The sequence below is a fragment of the Falco rusticolus genome, chromosome 8, assembly GCF_015220075.1.
Source record: "Falco rusticolus isolate bFalRus1 chromosome 8, bFalRus1.pri, whole genome shotgun sequence".
Classification (NCBI taxonomy): domain Eukaryota; kingdom Metazoa; phylum Chordata; class Aves; order Falconiformes; family Falconidae; genus Falco; species Falco rusticolus.
Window position 1 is genome coordinate 28,998,847 of NC_051194.1, and position 15,595 is coordinate 29,014,441.

The following is a 15,595-nucleotide window of genomic DNA, read 5'->3' on the forward strand; positions in this document are numbered from 1 at the left end:
TATATAACCTCAGTTGGATCAAGACAGGGATTTCCTAGTTAGGTCACCTCTTGGGGGAGAAAGATATGAACTCTTATCTATGCATTTCTGAAAGTAATACCTGAGTGAAAATTTTCCATTTCCAGTATCTTAAAGTTGGAATTTTAGAATCAAAATCTAGAAAGACTTCAGCAGACTTAACCTTCTGAATAAGTGATATATAAGGACTCAAGAAAACGGGAGGTCTCTTTCTAAATATACACATTTTAATAAAAGAAGAAATAGATGGGAAGACTAAGCAAATTAAAAATGTGAGAGATATCCTTGGGGGATAAAAAAGCTTTGAGCAATATGTAGAAATACAACACAGATGGTACCTGTCTCCAGCTAGGATTCAACATATTTTATCCAAGGATGCTGCTGTAGAGACCACAGGACAAAATCTTCTTTCACATATGTCATTGGGACCAGGTCCAAATTCTCATTGGAAGTAACCAGAAGAATAACAACCGTGATGGACGGTAATATCCTATTAGACTCGCTTGTTTGATTCCTGAATGATCCCTTTAAGGACACTCAAGAGGTGAAGAAAGAAAAATTACCGTACTTTTGATGGTAGCAATTAGACTCTATATATTTGCCTATACGTGGAACGATTAACTTCCTCATCTTCTCCCCACCACTGAAAAAATGGTACAATAAAATATGAGATGACCTACTGATGAATACAACTATTCCATCCGTTCAGATTGACAGAAAAGAGGCCAAACAAGATGTCATTCCTTACTTACTCAAAGAACAAAGATTGATCAGTTAGCAAACGATACAGACCGAATATTACTGGATAGGGAAAGATAACAGGGAAGGCTTTCCCTCCTTCTATTTACATGTGACTATGTTGACTACAGATGGGGTTCTCACTTTCTAAGGACTACTGCATATCAGCAGTACTGCCTTGAAACAGCAGTAATAATTTATATCTTGTGTAATTGCTCTGCTCATTTGTTTTTTTCAGTTGCCTATATGAATTTATTGGGTTTTTTAGAGAAAGAGTTAGAACTGTAAAAACAAGGAAGAGATATCCCAGTTTTTGCGTTTCGTTGAGGGGATGGCTTCCAATTTTTAAGCTGAACTGAACTTTGAATAAAGGAAAAACCTGCAGGTGATCACACACTGGATAGATAGCACTAATTCTGTTGTGAATTACGTTGGTGCAAGGGTTTCAGATGCACTCCTCTAATCTTCTTGAGTAATTCACAATACTGAAAAAGAAGAATGAAGTGTGCATGAAGTCAGTTAAAGCTTGCAGCTCACCAACTTGCTGTACAGTGGCTGCATGGACCACAGAAGCAGTCAGAAGGACAAAGACAGTCAAGAAACGTTACACACCTCTCATCAGCAGCGCTTCTCTTACTTTGCAAGTCATGTGCATCACACACTTGTGTGAAAAACAGCGGCAGTTGTGCTGGGAGAGCAAGGTAGTGCCAGACGTTTGGGAGAAGGTGCAGCAGCAACTATGCATGAACTGAGCAAAGATTAAAATGGGTCTGGTTTTCTATAATCTCAGTCTCTGTGGGATGCCAGGACACACCAGGCATACAGGAAACATTTGCTTTGCCTTTGCAAGTAAATAAATCTAAAGATACGATATTGTGTTCTTATTATCTTACATCTCTGCTCAAAAACATATTCTGGAAGAGCACTACATAGAGTAAATAAAACAGCCTAAGATGAATTATTCATCATGCATCTGTAACTACTCATTATTCTTCTAAAAGGAATATAACTCACTTACAGAGTCCAAAAACTGTCTGTCTGCTCAGAAGTTGTGACAATATTATTTTTGCTTTCCCCTTCAAATCACAAGAAAGATTGTGTATCAGTCTGAAGCGGAGGCTAAAGCCATATCTGGAATGGAGTGTGACATCTTTTTTTATACTCTAAACCAGGACTAAAACCACAAATAACTGTATTCAGATACCAAGGGTCTGGACTGCCTGATATATGAAGAGGAACAAAACTCAACTGCAAGCAAAATTTACCTCGTTCATCCTTTAAAACCCTCCGACACAAGTAACCTACAGAACTGGCAGCAATTCACCCCAGAAGGCTGTGGCTCCTGGCAGTTCCTCAGGAACCTGAGGACCATGCCCTCCTGCTCCCTCTGATGCTGAGTAACACCTCCCTGTGTGAGCACAGACACAACGAGGGCATCAGCCAGCCAAAGCCCACTAACAATTGCATGTTATCTACTTTTTTCTTCCTCCCGTTTCTCTTACTCAGATCTACTTGGGCTAGACATTTCAGAATGACCCTACGCGCGTACCTTCCTTCAGCCGGTGCATCCCGAGTTCCACGGTGATTTGGCCACAGTAGACCTCCCGGGTTTGTATGCCACCTCCACAGAGGCTTACGTGCTTGTGCTGGCGAGGGTCCTTCTGGTCAAGGAGGAGGGACACCTGGCAAGCTTTCCATTCAGAAGTCCTCCAGGCAAACCTTTGGAAATAAAAGAGAGCAGGTAAAACCAGAGGTTTTGAAAGCTTGTGGGTGAGGGAGCAGTACTTTATTGCATGACAAAATACAATTGGTTTAATCTTTATAGCAGCATTTCCCTGTCCAAAACAGGGAATGTTCTGAAACATTTTGAATGTTAGATTTGCAAAGGTTAAGTATTTGCTATTTGTCTGGAGTACTTGTGTAAAACTTTTCACATCACACTAATCTCCAAAGCATTCTGAAACACTAAATCATCCTGACAACACCTTTGAGCAGAGTGCAAGGAAGGAATGAAGATTAAGAGGTTCGATTAAGTGCGAAAACCAGTTTTCAAACATGTGGCTCAAACCACTAAACCACACCTCTCTGCCAAGAGCTGGACATCTCACTCTGAAATGCACTTAATAGCTAAAAGCCTACATACGTCAATGGAGCTCCAGGCACCGGGCGGCTTTTCTACAGGTGACAGCTTTATAAATGCCTAGGGTACTACCGATTTCTCCAAGGGATGGGCTAAAGTAACTCAGTTCTCTCATTTCAGTTTCCAGAAGCCGAGATACACAGCAAGCTCTCGATAAAAATACTTTCACTCTATATTCTGTCCACATCTAAACAGCACTAATGGTTTCAAGGAAGGATAACTCTCTTGGGCACAGATATGTGAATGCTGTACAGAATCATCATTGGTGTGCACCAGCTTAAATGGCAGAAAGGACTTCTTAAAACTGTGGGGAAAACCATATTGTGTATCAGTGGAAAGCAAAAGTTATTTCCCCATCATGTCTGAAAATGTAGAGCATATTTCTAATACAACAGTTTTCACAGGCATAATTCAGTTTGGTTCACAGGTCACAGTATCAATGGAGTAAATAAGAGCCCGAAGTCTTTCTTAGCTTCCTGAACACAAATCTTAGGCAATATTGGTTTTATAACCAATCTGTTCACACTTCTGCTGCTTTATTCCTTTGCTCCTCTAAATTTCATGGTTTACTTTATCCATACAATCGTTGGGTTTAGTGTAATGTATACTATGTAAAATAATTTCCTTCTTTTATCCTCAAGATAAATGCTCTCTCCTCTTACAGCGGATCCACAGTTGTTAAAACTACATCTGTCTGTTAACCTGCTGACTGATCACTGTAAACTCAAGCGCAATGGGGTGTCGCTGCAGAAAAAGTCTTTCACGTTCTAATTGTGTATTCTCCTTAGTGAGTATCTGTTCCCAACTACAGCTATGGCAAGGAAACACACGTCTCAAAATTATATAAAAAATAAATACATTAGTCTGCCTGAGCAAACAGCAATCTCCTCTTAAATTCTTATGCTGTAAATACAGGCATAAGAATGATTTCTAGCCACAAAGCATTTATGAATTTTGTAACATACTCATGGCAAACGTTTGTGAATACTGCCAATTACTTTTATTTTACAGGTGCTTTTTGGATGAGCTGTCATGCTCTCTTAAATAATATACAGTATCGTGTCCAAATTTGGATACACTCACAGGGTTTATTACCAACAGAGAAAACAATAAAGAATGCACTTTTCACATGACAAGCATGAAATACTTGAACTCCCACAACATATAAAGCACAGCTATGAATTTTTTCTTCTAGGAGTCCTTTCTGGGGATTCCTCATCACATTTCTTGGGCCTGCAGTGTTAAATGCAACCTTCTCTTATCACAAAGGCAATGAAAAGTGCTCTTCAAACAACATGGGGTGAGGAGGATTCCTCCTCCACACCACTTCAGGACATCATGCTCTTCAAATTCTACACTTTCAAAACTAGAAGCTTAAATACAGAACACACACCTCTCTCTGCAGCCATGGAAACAGTTGTTTTAGGGAAGTAAAAATGATAATTGACTAAAGAAAAAACTGATTATCAATGTCTGGCTTAGTAGTCAGCTGTGAACTCTGGATCCTAAAGACTCATTTCCAGAGGTGTGAGCACCTGCTTCTCCTATTCAGCATGAGTTGTGGGAGTTAACACCTATGAAAATTAGGCCATCAGTGATTAAAATTATGCAAAATAACTAAATCTGAGCTCAGAGATAATTAAACTTCATCAGCCCCTGAATCTAAAAAAAAAAATCCCTTTAGTTCTTAACGAACAGCTATTGGGTGCTGCAGCCAGCACCTGCTCTGCTGGGAGCAGCTCAAAGCCTCAGCCCCATCAGCCCATCCTGCTTCTTCCCAGCTGGACATAGTCTCAGCTGTCCGGAATTTTCCGGTAACAAATCCCGACTCCCAAGCATCAGCTGTTTAAAAGGTACACATTTGCACAGCCATGAACAAGCCCACTACACCAGAAATGCATCCAAGGGATTGCTATCCCACCCAGCAGGAAACCTAAAGCAAGATCTTTCCAGATGGATGCAGTGACCTCAGAGAGCTTTGTGACAGACTCTTTGCAAGGTTTTAAGCAGCCTGGCTGATACTCATTATTAGCTTGCCCATCTACGGACTACACTAAAGACAATGAGAATTAACATTACTTAACAAAGAGAAACTGACTGCCTAATATCTCTATATTTAATCAGAAGCTCGTTAATAGCCATTAGCAAAAAAACCCAGAGATTACTGGCTGGCAAATACTTGGGGGGGTTTGTAACTTTGGCAACTTCAAGCCAGTAGTTGCAAATTCTTAGCAATGTCCACAGTGGGTTTGTGACATGACTGTAATTCCTGCAACTGAACAAAAATGACCAAAGCCACCAATGCCACTATGGATGTTCTGCTGTCAGAGCAGACCGTACAAGAAACGCGCTGTACCAGCGCTAAGCTAAGGGGCCAGTGCCATCCAGGCACGCCATTCACCATCCCCAGAGGGTGAAGAGTGGGGTAACTGGAAGTCCAAGGGACATTACACATTTGGGTCAGTTAGCTCCAGCGTACTCTTGTGATCCCTATGCCAAAACCTGTTGCTAGCAACAGTTTCAAATGCCATAGATTGAACATCTCATTTTAACTCCTACCAGTACCTAGACTGATGCAAACTCAGTGTTGTTGCAAGCCCAGCTGTGATCCATGTTCATCTACAGACCTCTTACTACAGCTAAAAAAAATAATCTCAACCTTTCCCTTTGGATTCCCAATAGGCTTGTTGCAGTTTTTGACAATACTGTTTGAGTTACAGGAGGTGTAGCAACCTCAAAGATTGACATACCCCATTGGTGATGGTTAAGAGGACTAGCTAATGTCCCAGATGGGGAGCTCCAGAAGCCACAGTTATATCAGTCTGCTTAAGACAACGGGCAAGCAAAACCTGCTAGTTTAGAAACAATAAACTGTGTGCTTGAGGTATCTAGGGGGGAACTTGGCTGATGAAGCTGAAAGGCCTTTCACATCATAAGCAGTGCTGTGAATTTCCCTGCTGAACAGCCAGCGAGGCGGCAGAAGAGCAGGTCCCACAGACCTGTTACAATCAAGGCACACAACGCTCTCGCACCGCGACGCCCAACCGCGGCCAGAGGGAAGTGCCCAGCACGGAGCTGGAGCACCAAAGCTTCCCCACCTGATCCAAGGGGAGGCCCCAAAGCTGCCCAGCTGAACGGAGGTCATTGCTGCATGCCCAGGATGGGTGAAGGTCAAAGGGCTGAAGAGCAGCGTTGCCACCACTCCCAAAGCGTAACTCCAGCAGCCCGCTAGCAGGGTTCCCTGCATTTTCTTTCAAGTCTTTCCTGCCTCACACTAATGCCTTCTCTTTAATTGGCACCCATAATAGGCCTCATTTACAAAGTGATACCATCACACCTGTATCTCAGCAATAACCCCAAGCTGTTTGGGGAAAAAAACCACAAAACCAAAAACAACACAAAAAAACCCACACAAAACCTAGGTCTAAAAACTTACCCATTTTCCATCATCTAACTTCTGAAAAGCTTTGAATTTCCAACAAAGCAAAGAGGGTTTTTTTTTCTAAATCCCTGTCTTGTAACATAGCAACCACAACCAAAATGAAAGATTTAAAGACATAATCATAATCCTGCAAAATCTATCTATTCCCAGTGAACATGAAAGCTACACATCAAGGATAAAAATGATATAATACATTGTTTTAAAAGTGATGACTCAGTGACAGTTATGCAACAAACAAGTGCTCAATATCTTTCCAATTTATAGTAACCTCTTGGTCTCTTTAGTTTATAGGACTTATGCTCTTAGCGTTACACAAGTTTTATACCTGTATATACCCATTCGCTTTAATTGAACTATCCCAAATTTATATCACAATAAAAGAAAGTAAAATCACCTCCTATGTATTTAAGCTTTTTAAGCGCTTAATCTAATCCCTTCAGAACAAGCAACCAAAAGTAAAACAAAGCACAATGCTCTGGAGTCCTACATGCAGTTAAAGTGTTTTATTTTCTTCATTTAAAATATTGATTAAAGAAGTTACTGTAAACTTCAGCCATAAAATTAAAAGGCCTTCCCATTTAACAGCAAATTTACACTAATTGCCATGTACCTGTGATGGGACCTTTAACTTGTACTCTTGCCATGGACATAGAGATAAGACTTAACGCAGCAGTTTTGTTTTTCTTCTCCCCCCTCTGGATCCTTTTAGGAGGTTGGACTATAATTTCATCCATGTCCCCTGCTGAGTATAACTCTGCAAGTGCTTCCTCTTGAGCTGCTGCTTCTTCTGTGTTGGTGGAAGTACTCTTCGGTATGTACCTTCATTCAGGCATGAGGTGTTCTCCATCCCTACTTTAAAAAACAGCCTCTAGAGAATCCCCTGCCTTCACCTGCTCAGAGACTTGCTCTGTTTCTGGTCCATGTCCTCACCAGTTGTTTGTTTTGGGTTTTTTTGCTGTAGCCTGGAGTATGCTTTGAAAAAGTCTTGCCAAAAGAATAAAGCTAAAGGAAAGGCTACTTGTCTTAAAATCAACGAAAACATAGCCAAGAGCATATTTCAGGAACTGGGAAAGTGCACAGGACTCCCACCTTAAAAGATTTTAAGACTAATCTGATTAGGCAAACACAAACCAGAAAGAAAGAATGAATGGTTTAGTGTTGAGACCAGACAAATGAAGGAGAATGTCTTTTATTTCTGCTACTGAATCTCCTTAAATTCATCATCATCTTAAAAGGGGAAGAAAGAAAAGATAACTGTTTGGTAAGCTTCAGCAAAGCCACAGATGAAGTGGCATATATTTAAGGGGAAAAAAAGCTTAATCTTACTAGGTATTACACCGCAAAGAGAATATGCTCAAGCAAGGAGAACAGGAGCATCAAAGACTACTTATATTATTTCATAGGGATTAAAACTGCATCCCTCTATGGCTGAAAGCTACTGCTTTCCAGTGTGAAATACTCCCAGCATCTTGGCCACCAATTCCCAAAGACCAACACCAAATCACCAGGCTGTGAACTGTAACAAGGACCGATAACATCCTTTACCAGCTGCTGACACTTAAATAACATACCTAAAAGTGTTTGACTTGTGTTCATTAATACAAAATTCTGGCCCCCACAGCCTTGTGTCTGACAGACTCAGAGCACATACTACAACATTCTAGCTTTTCATTCCTGCTCGTTTCTGCAGTATTAAATGGCTAAATCAAAGTCTACTAATAAGGCACTACTGTAAAATTCTTCTCAGTACTGCATAGTGTGAGAAGCTCATAGCCTACCACTTGCATTTTGAGATATTACATCCCTATGGAAAAAAAAAACCCAAACCAACAACAAAACAAACACACACAATTAACCAAATACCAGAATATTTTTTTCCCCCCAATATTTGTAGTTAAGTGGCTCTATTAACCTATAAGTCTAATGTCATTTTTCTGGGCTAGGTCATTAGGCAGTTTACCCTAGCCCACGCAGATGGCATTGCCTGAAGGACTAAAGGTGTGCAGGTATGGTGGGATGCAGAAGGTTGAAGGGCTCCTAGCCTCATGAAAACCTGGGCATAGCAGCGATATACCAAAAGAACCACAGGTGTCCTTCTATAGCGAGAGTAGCACCTCCACAAAATTGTCAGTGTTCTGCAGGTTCTCAACTTCTGGGCCCTCCTGGCTCTTCACCAAGCTCCTGCAATCATTTGTACTTTAATACAGTGCAGTGCCAAAAAGCAGAAGCAAGAAACTAGGGACAGGCACGTGTCTGTTCACTCCCTGATAAACTACCAGCTGGTCTACCCTAATCAGGTGTCACCTGCACCCACACTCCTGCACAAAATCAGCAAGACAATGTGTTAATGTATTGTCTTTGAAATTGATGTGCATTGGGGCAGGAGCAAAAAAAATCACTCTGTAAGAGCCTTTCCGTAGCACGTAATCAAGCAACATAAGGGGTTTTTTTATATACTTCCCCTCTTCTGCTAGCAGGGTGCATAAAAATGATCAGCATTTGATTTTGAATGAACCCAACGATACAGAGACACTTTTACAGGTCACACCTTCCTAAGAAATGTATCTTGCAAAGGCTTTATCAAAGGTTTTGGCAGTATCTGGCACAGCCCCAGAAACTCAGGTGTTGAGCACCGAATAGACCTCCCATTAAACACTCTCATTCACAGACAGGGAGATTTGTCTGCATGCACATAAAATTTTATCAATCTTGAAGCATTTTACAGTCAATCTCAGAACGTCACATGAAAAATTAAGCAATATTTTATATTCTTTGCAAAGCGAACTAGAAAACCCCTATGCTAGCCTGGCCAAGCATAACGGCATGGATTTGCAGTCCAGAAAGGCGAGATCCTCACCTTCTGCCAGAATTAAGATTGCCATAAACCAAGCAAGCACTCAAAAGTGCAAAGTTTCTCATTTCAAGAGGTGCCCAGAGGGAAGCTGAGTAAAGCCCAACCTATTACCTCTGACCAGCTCCCACTTTCCCCAAGGAGGACCGGGATTTTTCTTATGGAGAGATGAAGAGGAATCATTAAATTTTATGTAAAAATTGCAATTTCAAAGCCAATAAAAGCACAGCCATGGAGACCTGCCCAGTCTGTGCAGCTGAGGAAATTCTCTGAAACAGCAATCAGTACGAAAGCCCTTCCAGAGAACAAGAGTATCAGCTCTCAGTCTTTAAAATATGAAAACATAAACTCTAGTGGGTGTTAATTTAAATTTATTTCTATATGTAAGTGTAATTATTGTAATAGCAATAACGATAATAGTAACATTTTTTGTAATTGTTGCTAACAGTAATAGCACTAATCACAGTTAAGGATGATCAAATCGATGATCTTTTAGACATGGAGAGGAAGCATGACACGTGACCCCCTCCAAGCACCAACACTGAATAAGGAAGATCTGCTCTCCACAAGGCAGTCACCAAACAGGGGCGTCTTTACTTCCAAAAACCGGGCTAAAAGCACTTGCTATACCTGGGGCAAGGCTGCAGCAGCTCCTTCCCTCCCACGCTGCACGCTTCCCTCTCCTCCAGCTCTGGGCATTGCCTCCCGGCACCCACAGCCACACTGCGCAGGCCACGGCGCCGGCTGCGAAAGCCAGGGGTGAGCTCTCCCCAGCCGCAGGTCTGCGAGCAGGTGCTCCATGCGGACCACTCTGACGTCTCGCAGTCTTTGGCGATGACACAGGACTTGAAGGTCAAAGGGACAGGATCTTGCAGGCAGAAGCTGCAACAAGAACACAGTAAAACAGCTGAAGAGGTCTTGCTTAATTATTTATTTTTATTTTTATTTTTTTCAAGCCAAACCTCCAAAGAAGAAATCCACGGTCATGCGGGTAAATCAGAAGACCTGCCTCAACACCAACACAGTTAGAGTAAGAGCAGCTGTAATGTCGTGCACGTAACACACTTCCAGGGAGCTGTGGGTGCAATCTTGCAAGCCAGGTAGTTGCAAATAATGCACCTCATTTATTTCAAGTTAAAACAGATGCAAAAGGCACTATATTTGCTCCTGTGTAGTTAGAATTTCACAGTTTATTCAGGATGGAAAATAAAAGCCAAGCCCCAGAGAAATACTGCCACTGGTAACCATTCCCATCATCCCACGCACAGGACGAGCTGTCTGCCATCCATCCAAGTGTCAGCACGTCCTGCTGAGCACCTTTGCTCTTCTAAAAAATAATTAGTCATACGCTAATAAGAAAGGTGTTGGTTTTGTGAGGCTGTTATCAAACAAAAGCTGTCAAACAACGTCAGAGGGTTTTCAAACCTGACAAACCACCAGAGATCCAGGAACGCTGCAAAGGTGGCTGTGTTTTGGGACTCAGTTACTCCTGCTGACATTAGGACACGATCTTCACTCATTCTGGAACACATGAAGGCACCGCACGAGGCCCAATAAAATGGAAGACCAAATTTTAAGAGCTGTCACCTGTTGATGTTTGGTATCAAGATACAAAGGCCCAGAATAAAATTTTCAGGTGTTTCAAAGTTACAATAGTTTGTCACAATAGAAAAGTAAGGCAAACGTAGGAAATGCTTCTGGGAGAAGACAAACCTCCAGACTAAGGCCACCATTCTTCCTTGCTCTTCCACTTCTGTCTCAGCCAGTGGATGGTTCTCCTGCCCTGCGCCCACTGGGAGGGACCCCACAGGGCACAGGTGCTGCTGCTCCATCTCACCCCAGCTGGAGAGCAACCAAAGAGTCACTACATCTCCCAAAATGGGAGAAAAAAACTTTTCTCGTCTCTCAAAAATCTTAGATGCCTGAGGTAACAGAGCACGAAAGGACACACCAAAAGAGGACTGAGGTACATCCGAGCAGAGACGTCAGTGGAGCACCACGAAGGATGGGATGGGGCAAAAAAAGATGAAAGCCAGACAAAAAGAGGAGTCGCCAGGAGCCAAGGAACCAAGATTTTCTGGGTTCTGCCTAGTGTTATACAGGTGATGCAGACTGGCCTCCAAAATTAAGACCATACATGAACTCAATGTGAACTCTCTCTAAATGTGTCTTCTCCAGCCTCCAGTTGCTCACGGTCAGGCTTTTGCCAACTGTAAGGAGCAAACAGAGGTACACTGCAAAGGTGTGAAATCCAGAGCTGCTGCCAGGGAACCAGCCATTACCTCACTTTACAGCACAGTTTCACTAACCTGACTTTCTCTAAAGAAAACAGACTGGGGCAATCACCTCAGGATTGCAGGGCGGTCTCATAGGGGGATAGGGGGAGCAGAGAAGATAAAGAACGTTCACTTGCTTCTCCTCCAGCCTAGAAATTGGCCCTGTTTTCACAAAGGTCAATAGGAATGATCCCACTGAACCACATCAAGTTTGACTAGACCCTCAACTACCAGCAAAATACAGCATTTAGTGGCTTAACGTCATGCTTCAAACTAACAAAAATTAAATACATTTTTTTTTTTAAAAAAAGTGTTACACCTTTTTGTCTCTGTTCCCTCACTCAGAATAACACATTAATCTCACAGGTGCTGTGAGGGTGAATTTACTGAGGTTTATTTTAACAACTGCATACAGCAGAAAAAGCCTGTGATACAGCCCCCTCAAAATAAAATTATTCTGGCTTACAACTCAAAATGTCTTGTTCCTCCATTACATGTCAAATGCAACTGATTGCAAAGCTGTCTAGTACACAATGTCAATACTACTGAACCAAGGACTGAGAAGTAATAATCATTATATCTGTACTTATTAACCCAGGGATTTTGAGTCTTGTTTGGAATACTAGGTTAGGTGGAGCCACATGAATGGTAATTTTATTTCCTTTTTTTGCACTTTTTCAACAGTTACCAGATGAGCCACCTGTACCACAACATTAACAAGAAACAAGAATTCCTGATTTTGAGGAGATAAAACAGTAGTACTTACAAATCACTCTCAAAACTGACGGTACTAGAAAACTAGAGGTTATCTGAGAACACAGCATAGAGGGTAACTGATCTCACATTTTAAAGAGTGATCAAAATTTCATATTCAGATACCACTATGAAAACCCAAATCATGCTGGATCTTTACTGAAATACCAAACAAAACGAAGCCTTTAAAAATCTGCTTGGAGGTTGTCTTTAATACTATAATATCACTAGCCCCCATTCTTAGCGAGACAATGCCTACAATGCCTCTCTCTCCTAATGGCTTCAAACCTGGGCAGCCACTCTGCCCAGCAATCATCCTTGCTATTTGCAAAAGCCTTTGAAGTATGCATAGACTGAATAGCTGCTTCTTTCCCTGAAAATCCCTTCACTGCTCCTACTAGAAGAGGCTAAAGAGATAACTTTGTTGACCTTAAGGTGAACAAGACGTGGAGCTGGCAATTTCCATCCTTCTGCTTGAGTAGGTTTTTGAGAGAGAATTACATGCAACTGCCTAACAGAAAGCGAATCTAATTAACTTGTACCTACTCATTCAGAGCCTCAAAGTCAAATTAATTGTGACACCAAGCAACACAAAGACAAATGTAAAAACACGCTTTTGCATGAAATTCAGACAGAGTCTTTCATGTCACAGATGTATTTAGGACAATCTAATGCAGATAAAGCCCAGACGTGCGAGACACTTGCTGATCTGAGCCTGCACACCAGATGTGTATTTGCACTGCTGTGGTTGCATCCAAACTGGCAGGGAGGAGGAGGTCTTAGGGACAGGGATACTATGTAAGCCCTGTTTATAAATCAACTTTCCACATATTAATGTATCAGGTTAAATTTACTTCTTGGGAGTCAATCTGGTAAGTACTGATATGGAGAAATAATGTGAAATGGGGATAATGGACATGGATTGTGATTGTATGTGTCTGCTTAAGGAATGTGGGTATGGTGACTAGTCATGGGTGCGGTGACAACTACAGTTTTGGGGAGACGCCTGCCCCTCTTCCTCTAACAAAGGGGAGACGCCTGCCCTTCTTCCTCTAACAAAGGGGCTATTTAAAAGAGAATAAGAAAAGATGAGAGACATTCAAATGCTATCTAGAGGGAGGGAGTGCTAAGTCTCCTTGCTGGAAAAGATTGGGTGGTCACAATCACCTGAAGAAGATCGGGTGGTCACAAGGACATGAATCACCTGAAGAAGATCGGATGGTCACAAGAACATGAATCACCTACAAACCTGCAAGACCACCACATTCCAGGAAACGGACTGATAAGCTAATTAACATACGAAGCGGGGTTTAGGTAACGAATATGTATAGGCGTTAATTGAATATTCATTTGTTCATTGTATAAATGTGAGATGGTTCGTCACTTCGGGTATGCACGCTTGTGGAGGAGCGATCCCCCGTGCATCTGCGCGCAATAAACATACCTACTTTATAACTTTCGAGTTATAGAGTCTAATTCCGCACGTCAGTACACATAGTTATACATATAGCTACATAGATCTGTGATATAGCAGGGTACTTACATGATTTATGCTTTTTTCTATGCTACATGCTTGAATTGACACTAAAACTAGAGGAATTGTTTCACAACCTAAGTTAGCTTGCCTGCAGCGTAAGATAGATCTGTTAGTTGGCAGGCAGCAGCAGCACACCACCTAACACGCTCAAGTGTAAGAGCCCTCTTACCCTCTCGTGTACTGAAGGGCAATAAACCACATACCAACACAAAAAAAGACCCCACTAAACCAAAGAAAACATACTCATGCCTGTTTCACACTCATAGTCCTGGAGCTACAAGCAGAAAAGCAAGAGGGGGAGGAGGAGAAGTGGTCCCATGGTCCCATGTACCACTCCTACTGCGCAGCTCCGCATCCCCCGTGACTGTAACTGCAGGCTGCTGCCCACATTGCAACACAGCTCTGCTCCTCCAGCTCCAGCCACGCTGTCCTCATGAGATACAGTGATTGTGCAGCCCCAAGCTGAACCACATCATCTTTCCATTCTGGACAAAAAGTTAACTCACCAAAAAATTAGTAAATTTTCCAATGGTTCAGTGCATCTGTGTGATGTGCCTTACAGTCACACAGTTCCCACATCCACCACAAGGAAATGAGTGGGAACACATCTATCAGCAGGAAAAAGAAGCAGTGTCCTTTTAAAAACTGTCCAGGAGCAGTGCATGATTAAATCAGGTTGGGCACAGCACAGAAATTATCCCTGGTTTCCTTTCCCAACCATATCAATACATACAGAATTAAAGCTGAATGCGTTTCCTTACATTAGAGGATGAGACAGGTGGTTATTGTTGAACCTTTCATACTGGAAAGATAATCTCTGAAATAATTTGACACACTAAGAAGCTATCACCATGCCCACGCTGCTGGTACGGGAGGCAGCACCAGAAGGACAGGGTACCGCTCCAGCAGCCAGCCTCCCCCCCGGCAGCTCAGGGAAGGCTGCCAGCAAGGGTCAAGCCAGACACAGGAATGCATGCTCAAATCCACCTGCTGCAGAGCAAGAAAATCCTGAAGTGAGCTAAACTACACTGATAACAACACATTTCCATTTCTTCCCTTTTTCTAACATAATCTCCTGTTCCATAATCAATGACCCAACCTTACCGGCCGCTGGAATACACACTACCTGCCTCTTGCGCTTGGCTAATATTAGGGTCTAATAATGGACACAGTCTTGCCACATTCCTAACAGCACAATAACTTTTTTTCCCCTTAGGAAACCATCAATCAATGTTAGCAGGCATACTTTCAAAATGTATTTTAGGGTCCTCAAGAGCTGCCAGAGCTGTTTTGGATACTGACGATACCATATATTCAATCTGTACAGCAAAGGCTTCTTTGGCAGGAGAAACACCAGTCCCTCCTGCACCAGGGTGGTAAGGGAGACGAGGAATATTTGGCCATTATACAATGACCAAAAGGAAGGGAAAGGGAGCTGGGATTCCTGTAAGCCAAACACACACAGGGCTTTGGTGTCTAAGATGTCTAAGTTTTGGTGTCTCCAAAACTTAATGCACCAGATCCTGTTTCAATTAAAAAAAAAATGCCGACTTACATTTGCGCTACCCTAGGCTGCCACCAAAATCTTAGGGCTAAAGAAGCAGCTGGCTTTCAGCACAATTTGAAAACAGAAAGAAAAAAAAATATTATTGGGCACTACTTCTAAAATGTTACTTACTGAAATGAAAAAAATGGTTACTGTTCCTTTGTTTCATGTGCCTTCAATAAAAGCAAAGGAAATAAACAAAACTTTTTAAAAGCAGACTAGAAAATAAAATCTCTTTTTTATCTGATAGCTCAGGGATTTGTTTTCAATCCTGAGCACCAAGGCTTGATTCCT

The 15,595-nt window shown here is 42.0% G+C and overlaps 1 protein-coding gene across 1 annotated transcript in view; it reads right to left on the minus strand.

Moving 5' to 3' along the window:
- Positions 1-15,595, minus strand: part of THSD7B (thrombospondin type 1 domain containing 7B) — a 269,315-nt gene that overhangs the window by 192,568 nt on the left and 61,152 nt on the right. Inside the window, exons 4-5 of the mRNA XM_037398576.1 lie at positions 9,820-10,071; positions 2,306-2,475 (exon numbers count right to left, since the gene is read on the minus strand). Coding sequence (XP_037254473.1) covers positions 2,306-2,475; positions 9,820-10,071 — 422 coding nt within the window. The remainder of the gene's footprint in view (positions 1-2,305; positions 2,476-9,819; positions 10,072-15,595) is intronic.